The 18,922-nt window shown below is 42.8% G+C and overlaps 1 protein-coding gene across 1 annotated transcript; it reads right to left on the minus strand.

The window, feature by feature from the left end:
- Positions 1–267: 267 nt before the first annotated feature.
- Positions 268–18,341, minus strand: LOC309374681 (carbonic anhydrase 3-like). Its single transcript, XM_081919867.1, has 7 exons — positions 18,220–18,341; positions 14,353–14,550; positions 7,090–7,208; positions 5,605–5,697; positions 3,911–3,976; positions 2,551–2,706; positions 268–1,549 (listed from the first exon to the last, which is right to left on the minus strand). The coding sequence occupies exons 1-7, from the start codon at positions 18,254–18,256 to the stop codon at positions 1,430–1,432; spliced, it is 789 nt and encodes a 262-aa protein (XP_081775993.1). The 5' UTR covers positions 18,257–18,341; the 3' UTR covers positions 268–1,429.
- Between the last annotated feature and the right edge of the window lie 581 nt (positions 18,342–18,922).

Consider the following 18,922-nt stretch of genomic DNA (forward strand, 5'->3'; position numbering starts at 1 on the left):
TTTTTCTGGAAAGCACCAGCTCAAAGCAAGAAGAAAAAAGCCCTCCAGAAAATACCTTCTTAACAACTTGAAGAGGTTAAAAAACAACAACATCCTGGTTGTTATTTTCATTTTTTTTTGGAAAATGTTTTTCAGATTTGAAGCAACAAATTATGGGTGGCACCCAATCATACTCTGTTGATTTCAATGGTCTGTTCTGAGAATGATTTAGCTAGGTACCCCCCTATGTTTACAAATGTAAGTGCTACAACTTAAACACTCAATAGATTCAAGTTCTTATATTTTTATTGTTTTGGAGATTTGAGGAGAAAAAAGCAGCCCCTTTCTTAACAGGATAGGAGCCAACTGTCATACACAGAGTAGTTCCACTGGAATCAATGTATGCAAGTTAATGACAAATAAGTCCATTTATTTCAATAAGTCAAATTCAAAGTTAGTATTCTGACATCCGTAAACTACTGATTGCAGTGTATTGAAACAGTACATACAAATTTCTTTAGTAGTTTGAAACTTTGAGATATTTCCCATTGCAAAATTCATCTGAGCATTTCACAAGTGAAATGGGTTTTCGACCAATATTTCATTATGCTAACTTCAATGGCATAAAAATTAACTGCAAAATAATAAAATCAGAAGTTCAGAAAGTGACCTTTTTGACACATCAGAGAAAAGATACAAGAAACCTAAAAATTAAATAACTCATAATGTTTTCTGGAAACCACCCCCAAAAAAACCCACCCTAATTTAGAGTCACCAAGATTACCTATATATTAAACAAAATCCTGGCTGTTCAAAAGATTATCATTTCAAACAAATCAACAGGAAATGAAGTTGTGCAATTAAATAAGAATGCTTCATCCCATACTATATTCTGTTTGAATGGATGTCTTTAATTTCACCATCGACAATGAGAAGGATGCAGGGTTAGACTTCCAGACTGATTTTCTTCACAATTTCAATTTTTAATGACACTTTATACATAGATATGATACAGAAATGCATTCAACTCCTGCTGTGCTCCTCTAGCATTTTCCATTTACAGGTGTGTGTGTGTGTGTGTGTGTGTGTGTGTGTGTGAGAGAGAGAGAGAGAGAGAGAGAGAGAGAGAGAGAGAGAGAGAAAGAAAGAAAGAAAGAAAGAAAGAAAGAAATCCTTGAAGACCTTCCCACCCACCCACAGAATTTTCCATAAAAATGGTAGTGTTCACAAAGATTATCGAGAGAGATCCCCCATTCTAATATAGTAAATATTTCCCCAGTGATTTCCCCCCTCTAGAATGTTGATTAATTTTATCTAAATTGTCCTGTTTCATCGCTCAGAATTTCTAGCTCAACAGTACAGATCTCGAGGGAGAACAGCAGGTCGAACACAACATGAGTGTGGAATCCTGGGTCTTCACAACCGAAGATCATGGGCTTCAGCAAAGATTCTATTGGCATGGAGATCTTACCATCCTGTTATTCAGAGGCTGAAGAGGCCGCCAGTTGTCCACCAAAGCACAATAGGGGTCACCTGCAGCGTTGCTAGATAGGCTACGAAGCTTTTCCATCTACAGAGAAGTAAAGAGATGTGAGGACCAACCTGGAGCCTGGCTAAAAATGAGATGTGTTAAGCACTGAGCAGACACAGTTTCTTCAGAAAACTACCAGAGACCGTTTGGGATGTACTTGCAACCAAACATGAAGGGATAAAGCCAGCAGAACCTGCTTCCATGTAAATGACATAATTAAGGCTGAGGGAGGGGCTTCAAGTATGATTTACATTGTCAAACCCAGCAACCCCGCCAAAGTTCATTTGCGTTTTGTGCACCAATGCAATATTTAACCGAGAGCAGGGGTGGATAATCTTTGGCAATATGGCGCCCTAAGTGAGCCCAAAATTTGGCACACCCAAATGGATCTTCTCGATTTTGTGCCCTCTTGGCTTGGTGCCCTGTGTGGGATGCTGCTGAGAAGAAGCTCGGAAAAATGGGGATGGAAATATGAATCAGATGCTCTTTGGTGAGTCTCTCCCCTCCCTGAATGTTTTCTTTTGTCAATAAAATTGAGATAGGCAGGTTTGTTCATGACTACAGCAGATTGTGAGAAGTGAACCTAACCACAAGCCAAACTTTGGCTGAGCTCCGCATGGTACAGGAATATAAAGGACTAGAGAGGACCAAAATGGTTGCAAGCTCCTCTCTAGGAATCAGCATATTCACAATGTCCCAGTAAGCTGTAGTTTGTCTTACTGTGTTGTGTAAATCAGGTCTTAGTTTGGGGTTAATCCCCCTGTTACATTGTCAGAAGGTCTTTGAGGTGCATTATAAAGAATATTGGCTTGTTTGGTTCTGTGTTTGGGTGAGCAAATGCAAAAACTGAACTGAAACCCAAGATGATTTTCGGCCTTTTCTCATAGTTCTGATTCCTCAGCTTTAGAAATGTCCCAGCAATTCTCATGGCTGTTGTCAGCATGGAATTCATGCATGTTATTCCTGATTAACAGAGCATGGCTTTCAGCAAACTGTATGTGGATGTAGTCACATGAAGTACTTGCATAAGGAAAGCTTACCTGGTCCACACTGACAGTGATCGGCTCTTTCAGAATAATCCAGGTAACACACTCGTCACAAGGAGGTGTAGTGAAGGAGCCTTGGTAGGTGAAGTAGCTCCGATTTTGAGGGAAAAGGATGGATGGATCAAAGTTTTGAAAAGGAACCTCTTTCCCCTTAAATAAATAAAAAGAGAAGCAATACTATTAAATCCAGTTGAACATCTAGTTGAGGTTAGGGATAGGCATAACTAATGCACACACACACACACACACACACACACAAGGGCAAGAGATTTTGGATATAATATACAGTTGGCAGCATGGGGGAAATTATGGAAAGATAACTTAAAATTTACAGCATGTTATACACTGAAGGAAAATTATATGAAGATGATGTACCGTTGGTACGTAACACCCAGTAAGTTAGCAAAAATGTATAGGACTAACTCAAATGTATGTTGGAAAAGTAAGGGGGAAAAGGGCACCTTTTATCATATGTGGTGGAATTGTAAAAAGATAAAGGAATTCTGGGAAATGATATGTAAGGAACTTTAACAAATGTTTAAAATAACATTTGTTAAAAGACCAGAAGCCTTTTTCCTAGGAATTATAAGTGCAGATATACTGAAAGATTTGAGAAGACTATTCATGTATGCAGCTACAGCTGCAAGACTGCTGCTTGCCCAGTGGTGGAAAGAGGAGAAAATGCCGACAAAAGTGGACTGGCAGACAAAATTATTAGAGTATGCAGAAATGACAAGATTGACAGGGAAAATCAGAAATCAGGAGCAACAAAGCTTCAATAGGGAATGGGACAAATGTAGACTATATTTAAAAGAACACTGTAATCATTTCAGTTCTTTAGCAAGCAAAGACTTTGGATATTTTGGAGGACGATTGATTTTGAAATTTAAATGTGGTAAATGTTAAATTTGTTTTGTAAAACCAATAAAAATTACTTTAAAAAACAACAACTAACACACACACTTTTTGTGACCATTTCTCCCCCCACACACACACACACAAATGGGGTGGGAAAGATAAAAAGCGATACTCCACTCCAGTTTCTAAATGTAGGAGGAATGCACCCATTCCTTTAACTATGTGTACACTCATCTGATAGCGGCTGAACCCAGTTCTTGGAAAAGCCACCCTGCTTCTAATCTTCAAGAGCCAAAAGATTTATCTTGCTTCCCTTATGCCCCTTCTACAGATCCACTTCTTCTGTGAGCCCTTCTCTTATTTATATTTTAACTTCCACCTGCCTCTCCTGTGTGTGGTCCCTGTTACTGGTTTGACAGGCCCCCTCCTTGTTTCCTTGGCAGATTATAGATGGTTGCTGTTTTGCAAGTGTGATTCAATTGTACCCTCAAGTTACCTTGGTCTTGATGGCTTCCATTTCTTCAAGAATTCTCTTCATCTCTGGCTTGGGATCTTTCCCTACCTGTGACAGAGAAAATACAAGATGAATAGCATGGAAGCTTATCAATCACAACTACATGCAGAATTGATCTTTAACCACCCCATCTGTCTGTTTAATTCTGAGAACATCTTGCACAGAAAAACAGCAAAAACCATGCCTTTTGGGTTTAAAAACAACAGAGAACAACATTTGGAACAATGTGTTTGCTTGATGTTCATTTTACTTGGTTTGCTGTCACTGAATTATGGTAACATGAATGCGGCAATCTCTCGCTCATCCAACTTTCTACCCTCTGAGGCAAGTTAAGGATTATCTGTACAGATTTTCCTTGGAAATTCGAAGGAAGGGTGTAGTATCCTTTCTGTTGTTAAGCCACTTATAAACCAGCTGTTATTTACATAACTATATCCACTGTTATTTCTTGTTGTGATAGCAAAATGCAAAAATAGTAGGTTCGTCTCTAGTAAGAATACTAAAATGGCACCTGCCACTCATGGTTTTTGCAAGTTCCTGCATTGAAAATAATCCGTCTGGGGTCACTGTTGGGTTTTTGTTTGTTTTGAAAATATGTAGCCTGGTTATTTAGAGCACTTCTAGTCCTTCAAAAGAGTTTTCATCAGTTGATCAACTCCATTAATCATCTAGGACTGTAACCCTAAACTCATTTCCTAAAAGGTCTTGTTGAATTCAGGTGAATTTACTTCCAAGGAAGCATGCACAGAGGTTCCTTCATAACAGAAAAAAGCTGTGGGTTTCTAATTCTTATGTGATAAGAAGAAGAGCACAGTGGGGATGATTTAAATGATGTGCTTGACAGATTGTCTGTTTGACATGTGTGTTAATTGTGTTCTGTTGGTATAATAAACTGTGGTGTGGTGGGAGAGGAGCTCAGGTGAAGACAGCTCCAGGACTTTTTTTTTCAGAGCAGGCTCGCCAATGTCCTCTGCCACAGTGCCAGGGTAATTAAACAGATTTTCAGGCAAACAAATGTGGTGGTAATGGGGCTTTCAAGTATATTTGTGACTTAGTCACATGGTAGCAGTCAGAGAATGAGAAAAATAATTGTCTTCTCTTTTCTGTTATGGAGCAGACAGTTTCAACGGCAACATTTATTTGCAAAATCTTTGCATTTCATCTGGCTGAAGCTCAGTGTGTGTTACAAGCAGAACCTATTCTGTCAGATGTAAGCCCCACTGGCAATCCTGCCAGGAAATTGTACATAAGATTCTAATTATGCTATGGACTGCTGCTCCCTCGTGCAAACACACACACAAAGGATCAGTTTAGCTGTCTGAATGTTTGGACTCTCCTTAAGGGTGTGGCTGGGGGTGCTGTCGTGATGAACTCCTGAACTTCTTTGCTGAGACCCCACTGGTAACAAGGCAGTCCAGACGTAGTAGAATCACACTTGCACATTCATGCAATACTGGAGTAGTGTGAGTGATATAAAAGGACATTGTTTCAGATAGACATAGAATTGTAGAGTTGGCAGGGACCACAAGGAACACCTAGTCCAACCCCCTGCAATGCAGGAATCTTTTGCCCAATGTGGCACTCAAACCCATGACCCTGAAATTTAGAGTCTCACGCTCTACCGACTGAGCTACTTAGACAGCAAGATAATATGTGCAAGGAAAGATAGAGCTTACTTTCAGAAGAATAGCCAAGATAGCCACACCATCAGTTTTTCTCAGAGAATCTGCATAATTGCTATACTTAGGATACCAGTGCACCAAATGAATCTGGAAACAAGGAAAATCTATTATACTAGGGACTCTGCCCATGCTTGCTCACCCCCCACATTAACCCCCTAGAGCCTCCCATTTCCACCCCCACGAAAATACTAAACTTTCACCTTCCAAACCCCATTACTGAATAATAATAATAATAATAATAATAATAATAATAATAATAATAATACCTTTATTGTCATTGTACAACCTGTGTACAAAGAAATTAAACAAGCCTCCCTCCCCCCACCCATCCATTCACTCAATCTCTTATCAAACAACACACCACCTTGCAACTCAATTTCGCTATGTTATTTTCCGTTCAACAGCCTAACAGCCCACAGATAGAAGCTATTTTTTAGCCTGTTGGTACAGCTGATTATACTTCTATATCTCCTGCCCAAGGGTAGAATATTAAAGAGGTGATGGCTGGGGTGTGAGTCATCCTGAAGCCACTTCTCTCTTCTATTCTGCAGTCCTGCACTGAACCTGGTTGCACTTTCACCCTCCATCTTTGGTGTAGTATTAGTAGTAGTAGTAGTAGTAGTAGTAGTAATAATAATAATAATAATAATAATAATAATAATAATAATAATAATAATTTTATTATTTATACCCCACCCATCTGGCTGAGTTTCCCCAGCCAACTTGGGTATCTTATAGCAAATTAAAAAATTGTAAAACATTAGACATTTCCCGATACAGGGTTGCTTTTTTTTTTTAAGCTGAGTAGCAACAAGGAGTCAGTAGTGGGGGTGGTGAGGCAAAAGACCCTGGGCCCAAGCACACTTGCATATTATATAAAGGTGCAAAGCCCTTCTTTCACACCCTGTGAAACATAAATGCACAGAGTTTTTAAAAAACTGGGCAACGGCCACCCACCCACAGCTCCCAAGCCTCCCCTGAGCAGTCAAAACAAAGGGGGAAGGGGGAAGGACACCTGCACCACCGAACGTCCCCAGTTCCCCTTCGGCAGTGGCGTCGGCAGCGGCAGTCAAATGCACGCATCATATGGGGACTTCCAGCGAGGAAAAATGGCGGGCGCCACGGCAGCGAGCAGCTCCTGAACCCAGCCAGAACCAGCTATGAAGTCGCTATCCCCTCCTATTCTTCAGATACTTTCACACCCCTCCTTTTTATCTTTTCAACCCCATAAGTGTGCCTCCTATTCTCTTCCTTTTTTTTGCATACCCAACTTTCATAGCATCCTGTTTTCATGGGGGGCCAACCAGGTGGCTGTGAGAGACCCACGAGCAGAGAGCTCTTTCCCCATCTGAGGTTTCCAGAAACTGGCATTCAGAAGAATAAGGCCTATGACCATGGAGGAAGAGTATAGTCGCCATGGTTAGCAGCCATTGGTAGCTTTATCCTCCATGATGCATTCTCTAGTGCACAAAGACTCACCTCTCCTGCATGCCTTGTTGCGTCAATCACATGCTCTGAGCCTTTGTCATCTGTTGAACCCCAGTGGATGAGAAGCTGACGCAGCCGGTAAGTACCCTGAAGTGGCCCTCCCCTGAGCACTGCAACAAATAGGTCTCAATTAAAAGAAGGCTTTTCTGGGCTGAAACAAAAATGGACAACCATGTACTGCATGGGCCTTTTCTTTTAGGGTTGATGAGCACCTCTTGCAAATATGGCTGAAGTCAGAGAGGGCATCTCATCTTCTATCACCTGGCACCCTGGGGCAGCTGCCACAGCCCCAGCCACGCTGGCATGGCCTATCGCCAACACTTCAATCAGCACTGGATGACAGGGGATCGACCAGGGGCTAGCCACCATTTAAATTTCCTGCAAAGCCCTGAAGCAACGCAACATTGTGGGCATGGTGAAAAAATAAAATGGCAGCTAAACCCAGCTTCCTGGAGCACGGCTTCTGCATTTGCCAATTAAGCCCAACAAGATCCACTGATGGACAAGTGGTCCCCTCAGACCTGGAGCCATACCTGGTGCCTACAGCAATGTTATTACTACTCTGCCATCATTATAGTGTTCGTAGAAATTAATGTTACTTGAATAAATGGTTGACCTTACAGAGACGCTGTATGTACTTTTGTTGCCCAGGAAAATATTTTAATAAAAACAATTAATAATAATGGTTGGCCTTCTCGTAGCTTGGGAGTTGTCCAAAATTGCACATAAACAAGGTTCCGATTTATCATCATGTTGTTGTTGTTGTTGTTGTTGTTGTTGTTGTTGTTTACATGCTGCCCATCTGACTGGGTTGCCCCAGTCACTCTGGGTAGCTCCCAACAAAATATTAAAACCACAATAAACATGAAGCACTAAAAACTTCCCTATACATTCATAGCAACCTTCTTTGGTGGGTTTCTTTCCCACACAGTAATATAAATCTTCAAAGCAGCCCCAAGACATCAAACATCTGAACAGGAGCTACCAATAGCAAAACTCCATAAAGCCTCAGGGAAGACCGGAAGGTTATACATGCAAAGGGACACACATTTACTCCCCTTTCCTTGAGTTCAAAGCCAATCTAAAGGTTTAGAGCTGGGGAGTGGTATAACTTTCTAGGACTATATCACTTTAAAATGAGTCAGGAATGCCTCTCCCTGCTGCTGTTTTAAAATCCCTACAAATGAAAAGCTAGCATGTCAGGAAGATTGCCAGATTAAACTGGCACCCTTCTCCAGGCATCCTAGCTCTACAGTTTGCTGTTGAAGGACAATAATTTGATCTCCATATGCATTCTAAAGTGGTACAGTCCCAAGAGGACACATGTCTGTTTGTTTAGTGGTCTTCGGATTTGATTTTTAAAAAAACCTCTTGGTCATGATATTTTGCCAATTGTAAGAACTCAAGTGTGCATCTAGTGATTATTTATTTGTGGGTTTTTAAGCTGCCTTGAGGACACACTGTGCACATGATTTATGAAAGAATACATAGTGAGCTACAAAGCAGAAACAAAAAAACCACAGCAGTTAATTAAAGTGGGTCGAAATTAAAAAGTCTCAAGAGTTCTCTTCAGTGTCAGTCATGATAGAGCACTGCTGTACATATTTCCTTGAGGAGGGAATTCCACAAACACAGTGTCATCGTGAAGCATGAGGTTTACCAGTAGCACTGCTGGTGGCAATTAAGAACAGGAATTCTTGGTTGAGAACAATAATAGCTCACACTTGTCACTTATGAGTTAATTACATGTCACTCTGTGGGCATCAAGTGAAGCTGAGCCTTTGCCCAAAATTCACACCCCTCACCCATCTATAAATAGGCCCTGACTTCTATCTCAATGAAGAGCCAGTTATAATGGCAAGGAAGCTACATTTCACACCACAGGAAATACTTCTGAAGCTCCTTCAAATAACCAATGTAGTTATTGACTAAAATTCCTTTCTCTTATCACACACAAGTGTGTAATTTAATATTGCAGTGCTCCCCCCTTAAAATAAACAAAAAAAATGGGGGGACGGCAAATATCCATATTTATTTCCTTCCAGACATGCCAATCAACCCCAAACTGCTGTGAAATATCATGAGCTCCCAAGTGCTGACCATGTGCTTCATACCATAAGAGAGGGATGCCCTGTGTAGTTCAAACAACTACAGCCAACCTGAAAAAGGGGAGGTCGAAATTAGAGCTGTTCTGAAATGGCACCTGAAAATTCACCACCCTGTTTTTATTGGTGCAGAAATGGTGGGAGGTGCCTAGTTTCTCCAGTGGCAGGAGAATTTGCCAACACTTTTTCAGGGAGCTTACCGTTAGCAGTGGCAACAACACAGCTTATTTCATTTCCCCACAAGGTTTTGTTTGTTTGTTTTGTTTTTGCAACTGTGTTGTCAGCCTGGCCACAATCTTATTGACTCCACAATGCCACAGACCCAATGTCATCCCAGCAGCCATGCCCACACCTTTTGTGCATTGGGTTGGCATTTGAAGGAACTCCCGTTCACAGTATCCCTTGCATACTAGCTGCGTGCTGCTGCCCATGGCAGGAGTGGAGCTAGGTTACATAACGTAAGTGTTGTGGTCTCCCTCATAAATCCTCTCAATGCATGGGTTGTCTCAACCTCCATAGAAGGCCATCACTCACAGATACCGTATTTTTCGCTCTATAAGACGCACCAGGCCATAAGACGCACCTAGTTTTTGGAGGAGGAAAACAAGAAAAAAAATATTCTGAATCTCAGAAGCCAGAACAACAAGAGGGATTGCTGCACAGCGAAAGCAACAATTCCTTTTGCTGTTCTGGCTTCTGGGATAGCTGCGCAGCCTGCATTCGCTCCATAAGACGCACACACATTTCCCCTTACTTTTTAGTAGGGAAATAGTGAGTCTTACAGAGCAAAAAATACGGTAAATGTGTAGTCTATGTCGCTTTTAGGTCTGTGCACACAATATTTTGAAAGCACATTTGGAACACTTTTTCCCCCTCAATGAATTCTAAGTAGTTTGTTAAGGGATGTCAGAAATTGTAATTCTGTGAGGGCTAAATTACTGTGCCCAGAATTCTTTAACAGAAAGAAGACGCTTCATATGTGCTTTGAATGTATAGTGTGTACAGCCTCTGCCTTTGCTCAAAAGTGGGACTGCTGGCTCTTAAAGCACCATAGCAACTTGCAAAGCTCTTTGACCAGAGATCATAGCTAAACCAGAGTAACTAGCATGAACAACAATGCCTTCATCATACCTGCACCAGCTCTCTGAAGAAGTTATCACCTGTTTCCAGTTACATTCCACCCAGTATGAAACCCCATCTCCAACTCTGACCATGCTGCTTTTGCTTAAGAATAAAGGAGTTGCAACGGAACAGGTTTCCTACTATGGAAATGCCCATCTGCCAACTATTCTACAGTGGGAAATTCATATACGTTTTTCTTAGTTATTCCTTATGGCGTTGTCTCACTGAAGAAGAACCACCTAAAGTTCACTACCACAAGATTTAGGAATAACCATTAACTTGGTCAGCTTAAAAATGAGATAGGACAAATTCAAGGACTATGAGCCGTGATGACTCTGAAAACCAGCTGCTGTGGGGCATATGTCCTAGTTGTGAGCCCCCAATAGGTAGTCTGCTGTTGGGGCAGAACGCTGGACAAGACAGACATCTGGTGAGATGCAGCAAGATTCTTCTTCTGGTAATAAGCAATCTTTCTCCATTATGGGGTTTTTGTTTTCACCATACGAAACAGATTTTTGTGCATGGAAGAATCTGTTGATTATACCCTTCTGGTGTGAATGCAAGTGTGTGACGGCATAGTCACATCAGCAAAAAACAAAAAGCCCCTGGAGCTGGCAGTTTATAATCTACTGTAAAAACAATGGAAGAAAATGTCTATTCTACCCAGTAGGTTGCAAGTGGGAGGGAAATTGATTCCTTTTTTTCACAAGCCAGATGCCACAGGGAGCCAGGTAAAAACAAAATCTATCAGGCAAGGAATGTTAGCCCTGTTTATATATAGTTATGGGGGAGAGCAGGTCTTATTGACGCAAAGCCTCACCTGTTGCCAGATTTATAGTGACAGGTGATAATCCACAAGTGAAAACAATGAGGCCAAGTTTTCCCCAAGATACAAAATGATGGCTTTGCCATGCTGTTTTAGGATAAAAACAAAGTAACAGTATAGCACAGTTGGCTATGTCAGTAACGATGCATTAACAGGTCCATAAATAAATAAACATTTGGTCGGCAGACTGTTTTGGCATATTCTTTGTCGTTATTGTTAATAAAGTCAGCTATGTGTGTTTGACAATGTGCAATTATATGGCTTGCATTTCCAAGAAGGGAATTTTTCACCTAAAGCAAAACAACTGTCAACAGCAATGAGGCTTTTATTCTATGAAAGTTTGGAAGGGAGACCTCACAGTCTCTACAAAGCGTGTGGAAGTTGTGGAAAACAGGGTGTTCTGCAAGAGAACCTCCTTCCTGACCTGCAACGCCCCTGTCCCACTGTTGTAACCCTGGGTCCCTTGAGATAATAAACTTGTCTTTATTTGCAGCCTAAAAAGGGAAAGGAACCCAAGTTTCCAGAGCCAGAAAGCTGATAACCCAATGTACTGTAGCAATCCCAGAAGGCCTTTGTTTGAACAACGTTCAAGTTCTTTGACCTCCAGCAATAGCATGGAATTTCAAAGTTAATGCTAACACAGATCTTAAATCCTTTTGTGCTGGAGCACTGCTGGCCTCATGTCAGTGATTGATATCCTATGTGCTGGAATACCCAAGGATAAAAGCTGTGTTAAGCACAGGGCAAAAGGCTTAACGTTGACTTTTCTTTCTTTAGTTGGTATGGGGATGCCTGCACAAAGCAGCGCCCCCGCGCCTCAGCTGTGTCAATTCTTCTCATTCTGACTGGTATCCAGACGTACCCGCACAGAAATAAATCACCAGCAACAAAAAGCAGTTATGTAAAGATCTCAAAGGCCCATATAAAGTGCGGGTGGCCTGGCTGTCATGGCTTCATGACAAATGAGGACACTCAGACAGTGAAATTGATAGCAAAATTCCCACTAGGGTGATTGTGGTGTCCCCAAAGCCAGGACCTGGAACTCGATGCTCTGGTATACATGCCAAAGTTAGGGTTTCACAACTACTATAGTAGGACAACATCACAAAAGATGAACATTACATCAGCGCAGCAGTAACATCAGGGGGGGGGCACTGCAAGCAGATATAATGTCACCAATGTTAGGATCAGCATCCTTAAGGTCCTAATTCTTAAATATCCAAAGCAGTTTCATGAAGTCCCATGGAGAGCAATTATCCAAAGCATCCCTTGAGGATTACAGCTTAACAGTACAATTAAAACAAACATAAAAAATTACTTAGCCTAGAGTAAGTTATGGCTCTACAAACCAAAGCCAGACATGCGTCAGTCTTCTGACATTTTTTAAGTTGAATGGACTTCCATCAGGAGTAAAGGAAACTTTCATGGTTTCATTTGACTTCACCCCTCCAGTGATGTACTGAGGAAGCCCTCCAGATTTCGCTGAACAACTCCCACCAGTCCCAGCTGGCATGACCAATGGCGAGTGATGAAGAGAATTGTGGTCCAGCAACATTTTGAGGGCCGTAAGTGAGCCATTGCTGGCAATGACTAAGGGAGGGGCATCACCTGAAGTGGTTTGTGAATGGCAGACATATGCTGAAAGCATGATGATGAGCAATGCATAGCCCCCATCACAATACAGTGAATGAATGGTGCTGAATCCACAACCCTACTGCTATTATCATATTTGGAACAGGACCTCCGTGGACCATCTATTCTATGGTTTGTACTATGTTTTCAGTCTGAACTGTGGAGTTCCTCTGATGAGACCCATGAGCTCTTACACCACTATTTTAGAGACAGGGAATTCGACGCACAGATGATACATGTACAAAAGTCTCAACCTCTTCTGAATATTCAAACTGGCCTTCAGAAGTAGGTTTAAGCTTGGGAAAACCAGATTGCCAGAGCAAATATGTCCACAGCAAATATCTGTGCGCCTGTGAGATTATTGTCCAAGCCAAAGGCTACTGCTCGTTCTCTGCATTTTAATGCAGGTCACTCATATTTTGTGCATAATGCATAGGACGGAGGGGGGGCATTTATTTAAGTTATTAAGTAATACACATTGCCATCTAAATATTTTTAAACCCTTCAGGTCCAGAGTCTAAAATTGCCTAACTGGACCATCAGAAGGCAGAAGAGCTATCACACAAGCATATCACAAAAGTACTTCACCATCTTCCCTGGCTTGTAATCTATTTCCAGGTCCAATTCAAGATGTTGGTTTTGAGTGTTAAGGCTCGTCATAATGTGCAACCAGGATACTGAAAAAATGGCCTCTCTCCACCTGAACATAGCCAAGGGTAGTCATATGAATGAAGTGGGGTGATGCAGCCACTTTAGATGGCAGAAGCCTCTGCTGGCGCCCCATCCATGCCACTGTCTCTGCCACTGGTGGAGAAGTGGTACTAGCAGGAGTGTCAATTTCCAGCAAGATCTCACCAAAATCTCATGGAGCATGAGAGAGCTCACGAAATTTCAGTGAGATTTTGCCATAAATAGCTGCCAATTCCAGCACCACTCTTCTGCTGCCACCAGTGGAGGCGGGCATCGCAGAGGCAGTGCCAGCAGAGGCGTAGCAGAGTGGGACATCATTTCCATCCCCCTGCCCATTGGCTATTCTGGCTGGGTCTGACGGGAACCGGAGTTCAAAAACACCCAGAGTGCACCATGTTGTCTACCCTTGAACTCACCAGACTTTCGAGTTACTCTTTAGAGTCCTTTCTCTGATTGCCACCCACCCATTGTGTGTTGCGGTGGGGGAGAGGGACTTTTCCATGGTGGCACCCCAACTGTGGAGTGTCCTCCTCACAGAACTTCCCTTAGCACCTATATTGATGTCATTTTCATGCCTAGCAAAGACCCCTTCATTGTTCTGTGCTTCTAGTCTATCTTAGCTACAGCTGCCCTGCCACTGTAAATCAATACAGTAAATCAAATAAATATATACATTGCTTAATATAAGCATAAGCATGCTTAATACATGCTTAAGATCCCTGCATGCAAAAAAGTACGAAGTAGGAGAGGGTCTCTGCCACCCCACCCCACCCCCAGAAAGATATTAGTTTGAACGATCCCTTCCTGACTTCATTTTGCAGGGGTGCATACTGGTTAACTGGTATACTGGTATTTGTAAGAGATAAAACTCAAAGTTACCTGAGCGATCAAAAGTGTCATCAAATGTAACACGGCAAGTTTTCCCAGTGTTCATTATGGTCTTAGCTGCACCTGGATCGTAGCCAGTAAACCAAGGCAATAGAGCAGGGTCTTTGTAGACATCCTTGGTCAGGATTGCAACAGGTGACTGATTATTCCCTTTAGCCATTGGGTATGTTTCATGCCAGCGATCTGGCCCTAAGGGGGAAAGACAATAAGAGAGCGTCATGTTCTGAATATAAGGTATTAAGTCCTGCAAACACTGCATGGTACCCACTTTCACATTTGCTTAGTGTTTGGCAGTCAGGAAGTACAAACTTTAGTATCTTGCTCAGCTATACAGGACCATGGTAAATTAGTAAGAAAGAATGGGCAGATTAACTTAAATTTAAAGGTTGGCAGCTGCAGTCATATATACCCTTAGCTGGTGAACTTAGTGGCACTTACTTTTGAGTATATGTGCAGAACTGTGCTGGAAAAAACACAGCACATTCCCCCCCTCCCCCTTGCCATCATGGATTTTGATGAAGATTTTGATGGTAAGATTTCTTATCAATCCTTCACAACAAGATCCCAGGGCAGTTCACCACGTGTTAAAAATACAGTAGTTAAAATGGTTAAAACATACTACAATCAAGAGAATAGGGTGAGTACTAGTACACATATCTCAGGTGTCAGACGCTAGGACAGAGCGTTATTTATTATTTTATTGCGTTGCATTGGTATCTCACCTTTTTAATCCATAGATTAATCCCCACAACAACCTTGTGAGGTAGGTTAGCCTGGGAGGATCTGTAGGGAAGGAGGTTGTCTTTCAGATATTTAGGGTGTAAGTTGTTTAGGGCTTCAAACACTAATGTGAGTAGCTTGAACCGGACCCAGAAACAAATTAGCATCCAGTGCAGCTGTTTTAAAACAGGAGTTATAGGAGTTCTAAATACTGGCTGGGGCTTCAATCTGACTGCTGCATTTTGGGCCAGTCGAAGTTTCCAAGTAGACTCCAAGGAGTGCCCCATATAGAATGCATTCCACTCATCCAGTCTAGAAGTTACCAGCACATGGAGTGCAGTGACCAAGTCTCCTTCGTCCAAAAGACATCATAGATGGCCAACCCGACGTAGCTGGAAAGAGGCATGCCTGGTCACCAAAGACATCTGAGTCCCAAGTGACAAAGTTGGATCCAGGAGTACCTCTAAGCTATGAACCTGCTTCTTCCAGGAGAGTATAATCCCATCCAGAACAGGCAGCCTCCCACCTCCCAGATTTGAGAACTCAGAACCCATAACACTTTTGCCTTTTCAGGATTCAGCTTCAGTTTATTTGCCAACCTCCAGCTCCTAACTATCTCCAAGCACCCGTCTAGCACTTCTGCTGCCTCTCCTGATTCAGATAGAGCTAGAGTTGGGTGTCATTTGCAAATTAGCAGCACCTCACTAGGAATCTCCTGAAGACACATCCCAGTGGTTCAGATATAGCTTGAGGGACAAGACAGAAGCCTGCAGGATGGCGCAGGGCAACTCCCATGTCACTGAACGGTTGCCCCACATAATTGCTTTCTGAAAACAGCCCTGCAGGCAGAAGCAGAACCACTGAACTGCAACTTCCTAAGTTTCTTCAAACTGTTTTATCCTCACAACGTCCCTGCAATTTAAGTTAGACAGCAAAGAGCAAGAACAAAATGACTCCTCTTCTAAAGCAGGCTGCTGAAGTGAAGAAAGCTTGGAGTAACCGGGAATGAATTTCTGTGTGGAAAGACTGTGAGCTCCTATTCGGTTCTGGTACTCAAAACCCTGGGTTTCCAGTAACAACAACAAACACTCTGTAGTCTAGCTATCCCTGCTCTACGGAGAGCACCTTGAGTACAGCGTTAGAAACTGAAATATGAAAGCTAGGAGCTAAACGGCGCCTTAAACCTAGGTTATGGGCGCAATAACAGGATGTCTAGACACACTTTTTATAACAGGAATACAAAGCTGAAAATGAATGAACTGCAGCTAAAATCTTATGTTCATTTTTCACATGGTCTGGTTATCATCTGAAGACTTCAAAAAAGCAAAACCATGATTCCCCTGCTGGCCCCCCGAAAATTCTTAAGAGGGTCCCTTCTACAGTCTTCAGAGAGTAACTGGAAGAGGGGAGGCAGAAAAAGGTCCTCCTTTCCTTCCACTCTGCAGACAAGCCCTGAATTCTCCCTACACCCGCTTTCTTTCATATAAATATATCTTTTTGGCACCACAATTAACACATAAAGGCCTGTACAACTGATGGCACCCACTTCACAAACCTAGACTTAAGGGTCCTCCAATGACCCCACTCCAAAATTTGTTTTGATTTTAAGCATCACACTGAGAGTCTGAGGTAGATAAACACTTTAACATGCACTACTTAAACCATCATAACTAACTGGCTAGTATATTTCAAATTAAAAGCACATCATACATTAAACGTACATTAAACAAGGCAACTAAAACCTAAACAAAACATGTTGGGTTTCAAAAGGAAAGGAAAGAAAGTTCTCAGGTCCCCAATCCATACATGTTTTGCTTAGGAGGAAGCCCAGTTGAACTTGGTTGGGATTTACTTCTGAGTAACAGTGGCAATTTTAATCTGAAATCTTAGGTGCAGAACTGTGCCCAGAGCTCAGAAACTGCTCAAGTTTATGAAATTCCCTGTCACAAAATGCGCCTAGAACAATGGGAGTTTTGAACGCTGCTTGAGTACTGTGGAAGAAAGGTGGAATGTAAAATTAAATATATGGGAGGAGAGAGAGAATTTTACTTAGCTATTTCCACAAAATTTAGCCTGAAAGCATAAATGAAAGCACGGAAAGGCTAGCTTTGATAAGTGCCACGTTGCTTTGTTACAGAGTGCATTCTTGTATACAGGATATCCCAGCTTCAATCCTTCGAAGCCCCAGCCTCCAGACCCTGGAGAATCACTGCCAGTCAGGGCAGACAAGAACAGAGGGACAAATATTCCGACCCAACATAAGTCAGCTTCCTGCATACCTGTAAAAATATGTCTGCTTATTTCTAGGTGGTGTTGAACTGCGTACCAGCCAATTCAAGTAGCAGAATGAAAGCAAATTTGGTGTTGGTTTTTTAATGGTCTTTTAGAGGTGAGTAGTGCCAGGAAAAAGCACCAGAAAGCATGCAAACAATTGCTTCATGCAACACACAACCTTCCTGCAAACTTTGCGCTTGCAAATCAGGATGAATAGAAGCTACCTCCATCTTCTTCGAGGGAGAAACAGGGGGACCTGTTGGCCCTGCAGATGTCCTTGGTTTCTAAATCCCACCAGCCCCAGCCAACATGGTCAGGGGTGATGGAAGCTGCATGCAGTCTGGGATAACTCAGTTGGTGGAACAGGAGTTGCTTAATCTCAAGGTTGTGGGTTCGAGTCCCACATTGGGCAAAAAGATTCCTGCATTTGGACTAGGTGATCTTTGTGGTTCCATCCAACTCTACAATTCTGTGATGTGCAGGAAAGCCACGTCCCCGTTCCCACTTTCAGGCGGCAAGGACATCTGTGCCAGCTGAAAAAGCTCAATAACTGCCCGAAAAGCTTCTGCCCAATTTTGCTAACCAGCGGGGGAAAGTCCATCAACAGAACATACCAAGACTGACCCCAAAGCCTTGGGAATCTGATATAGAAAGAGATGCTATTCTTGGGGAGCTCCATCGAAAATAAATAAATACCGGGCACCGGTGGGCAAGGAACAGCTTCTGCAGCTGGTGAGAGATGCTCGTTCCCGTTAGCGTAACTGCGCTGCATCTCCTACCCGCTCCCCTCTTACGCGGGAGGAGGGCGCCGCCGTGGGAAGCCGCAAACTCCGGCTCCCCGCGAGAGACCCGCGCCCCACTCACCATTGTCCTTTAAATAGCCCCACGGCTGCAAGCTCATGATCTCCGACGGGACGGTTCGCGCTGCGGCTCCTCCGGCTGCGGTGGCCGCGACCGTCCCCTGCCAGGGCCATTTATAGGGCTCGGCCGAGTCCAGCCCTTAGACAGCAGAGGGGCGATGCTCGCCAGGGGCTGGGGGCGGAGAGGGAGGAGGAGCCCCAGGCGGGCGGGAGCCCTCGAGGGTGCGGGGAAGCGGGACAGGGCAGGCCGGCAGCGCCGTCCGAGCGACAGGGATCTCCTCTTCCCCTCTTTCCTTCCTTCCTTCCTTCCTCCCTCTCTCTCTCTCTCTCTCTTATTCGCCTCTATTCAGAAATAGTTGTGGGGTCTTGGACATTGGAAGGGGATTGAATGGCTGTCGCTGAATTCGAATTATTTCTCAAGCGAGGCATTGTAGTGCCTTTTAATTTTCTAGAGACAATCCTCCCTTTTATTGGATATAACGCGGGAAGCATCCTTTCGATTCAAAGCAGGTTTTATAAATGGGGGGCGTCATTCATGTGAAGATAGGGAAATCTTTAAATTGACTTTTATACTGCTATTTGACGTTTATGCTGTAATCTGAACTGGGCAGTTTCCCCGTTTTGCCCAAAACTTATTATGTGAAGTTATTTCCACGCTGAGAGTTTTTAGCAGCACTGTGTACTCATGGTTCACCCTAGCTACATAA

Source organism: Podarcis melisellensis, assembly GCF_964234715.1.
Source record: "Podarcis melisellensis genome assembly, chromosome: 7".
Taxonomy (NCBI): Eukaryota; Metazoa; Chordata; class Lepidosauria; order Squamata; family Lacertidae; genus Podarcis; species Podarcis melisellensis.

Excerpts from the sequence above, each read along its gene's own strand:
- LOC309374681 (XM_081919867.1), bottom strand. The coding sequence starts at position 18,256 with ATGAGCTTGCAGCCGTGGGGCTATTTAAAGGACAATG. Across the intron at positions 14,551-18,219 it reads GGGCTATTTAAAGGACAATG|GGCCAGATCGCTGGCATGAA; the intron begins GTGAGTGGGGCG and ends TTTCCCCCTTAG. Across the intron at positions 2,707-3,910 it reads TGGAAGCCATCAAGACCAAG|GGGAAAGAGGTTCCTTTTCA; the intron begins GTAACTTGAGGG and ends TATTTATTTAAG.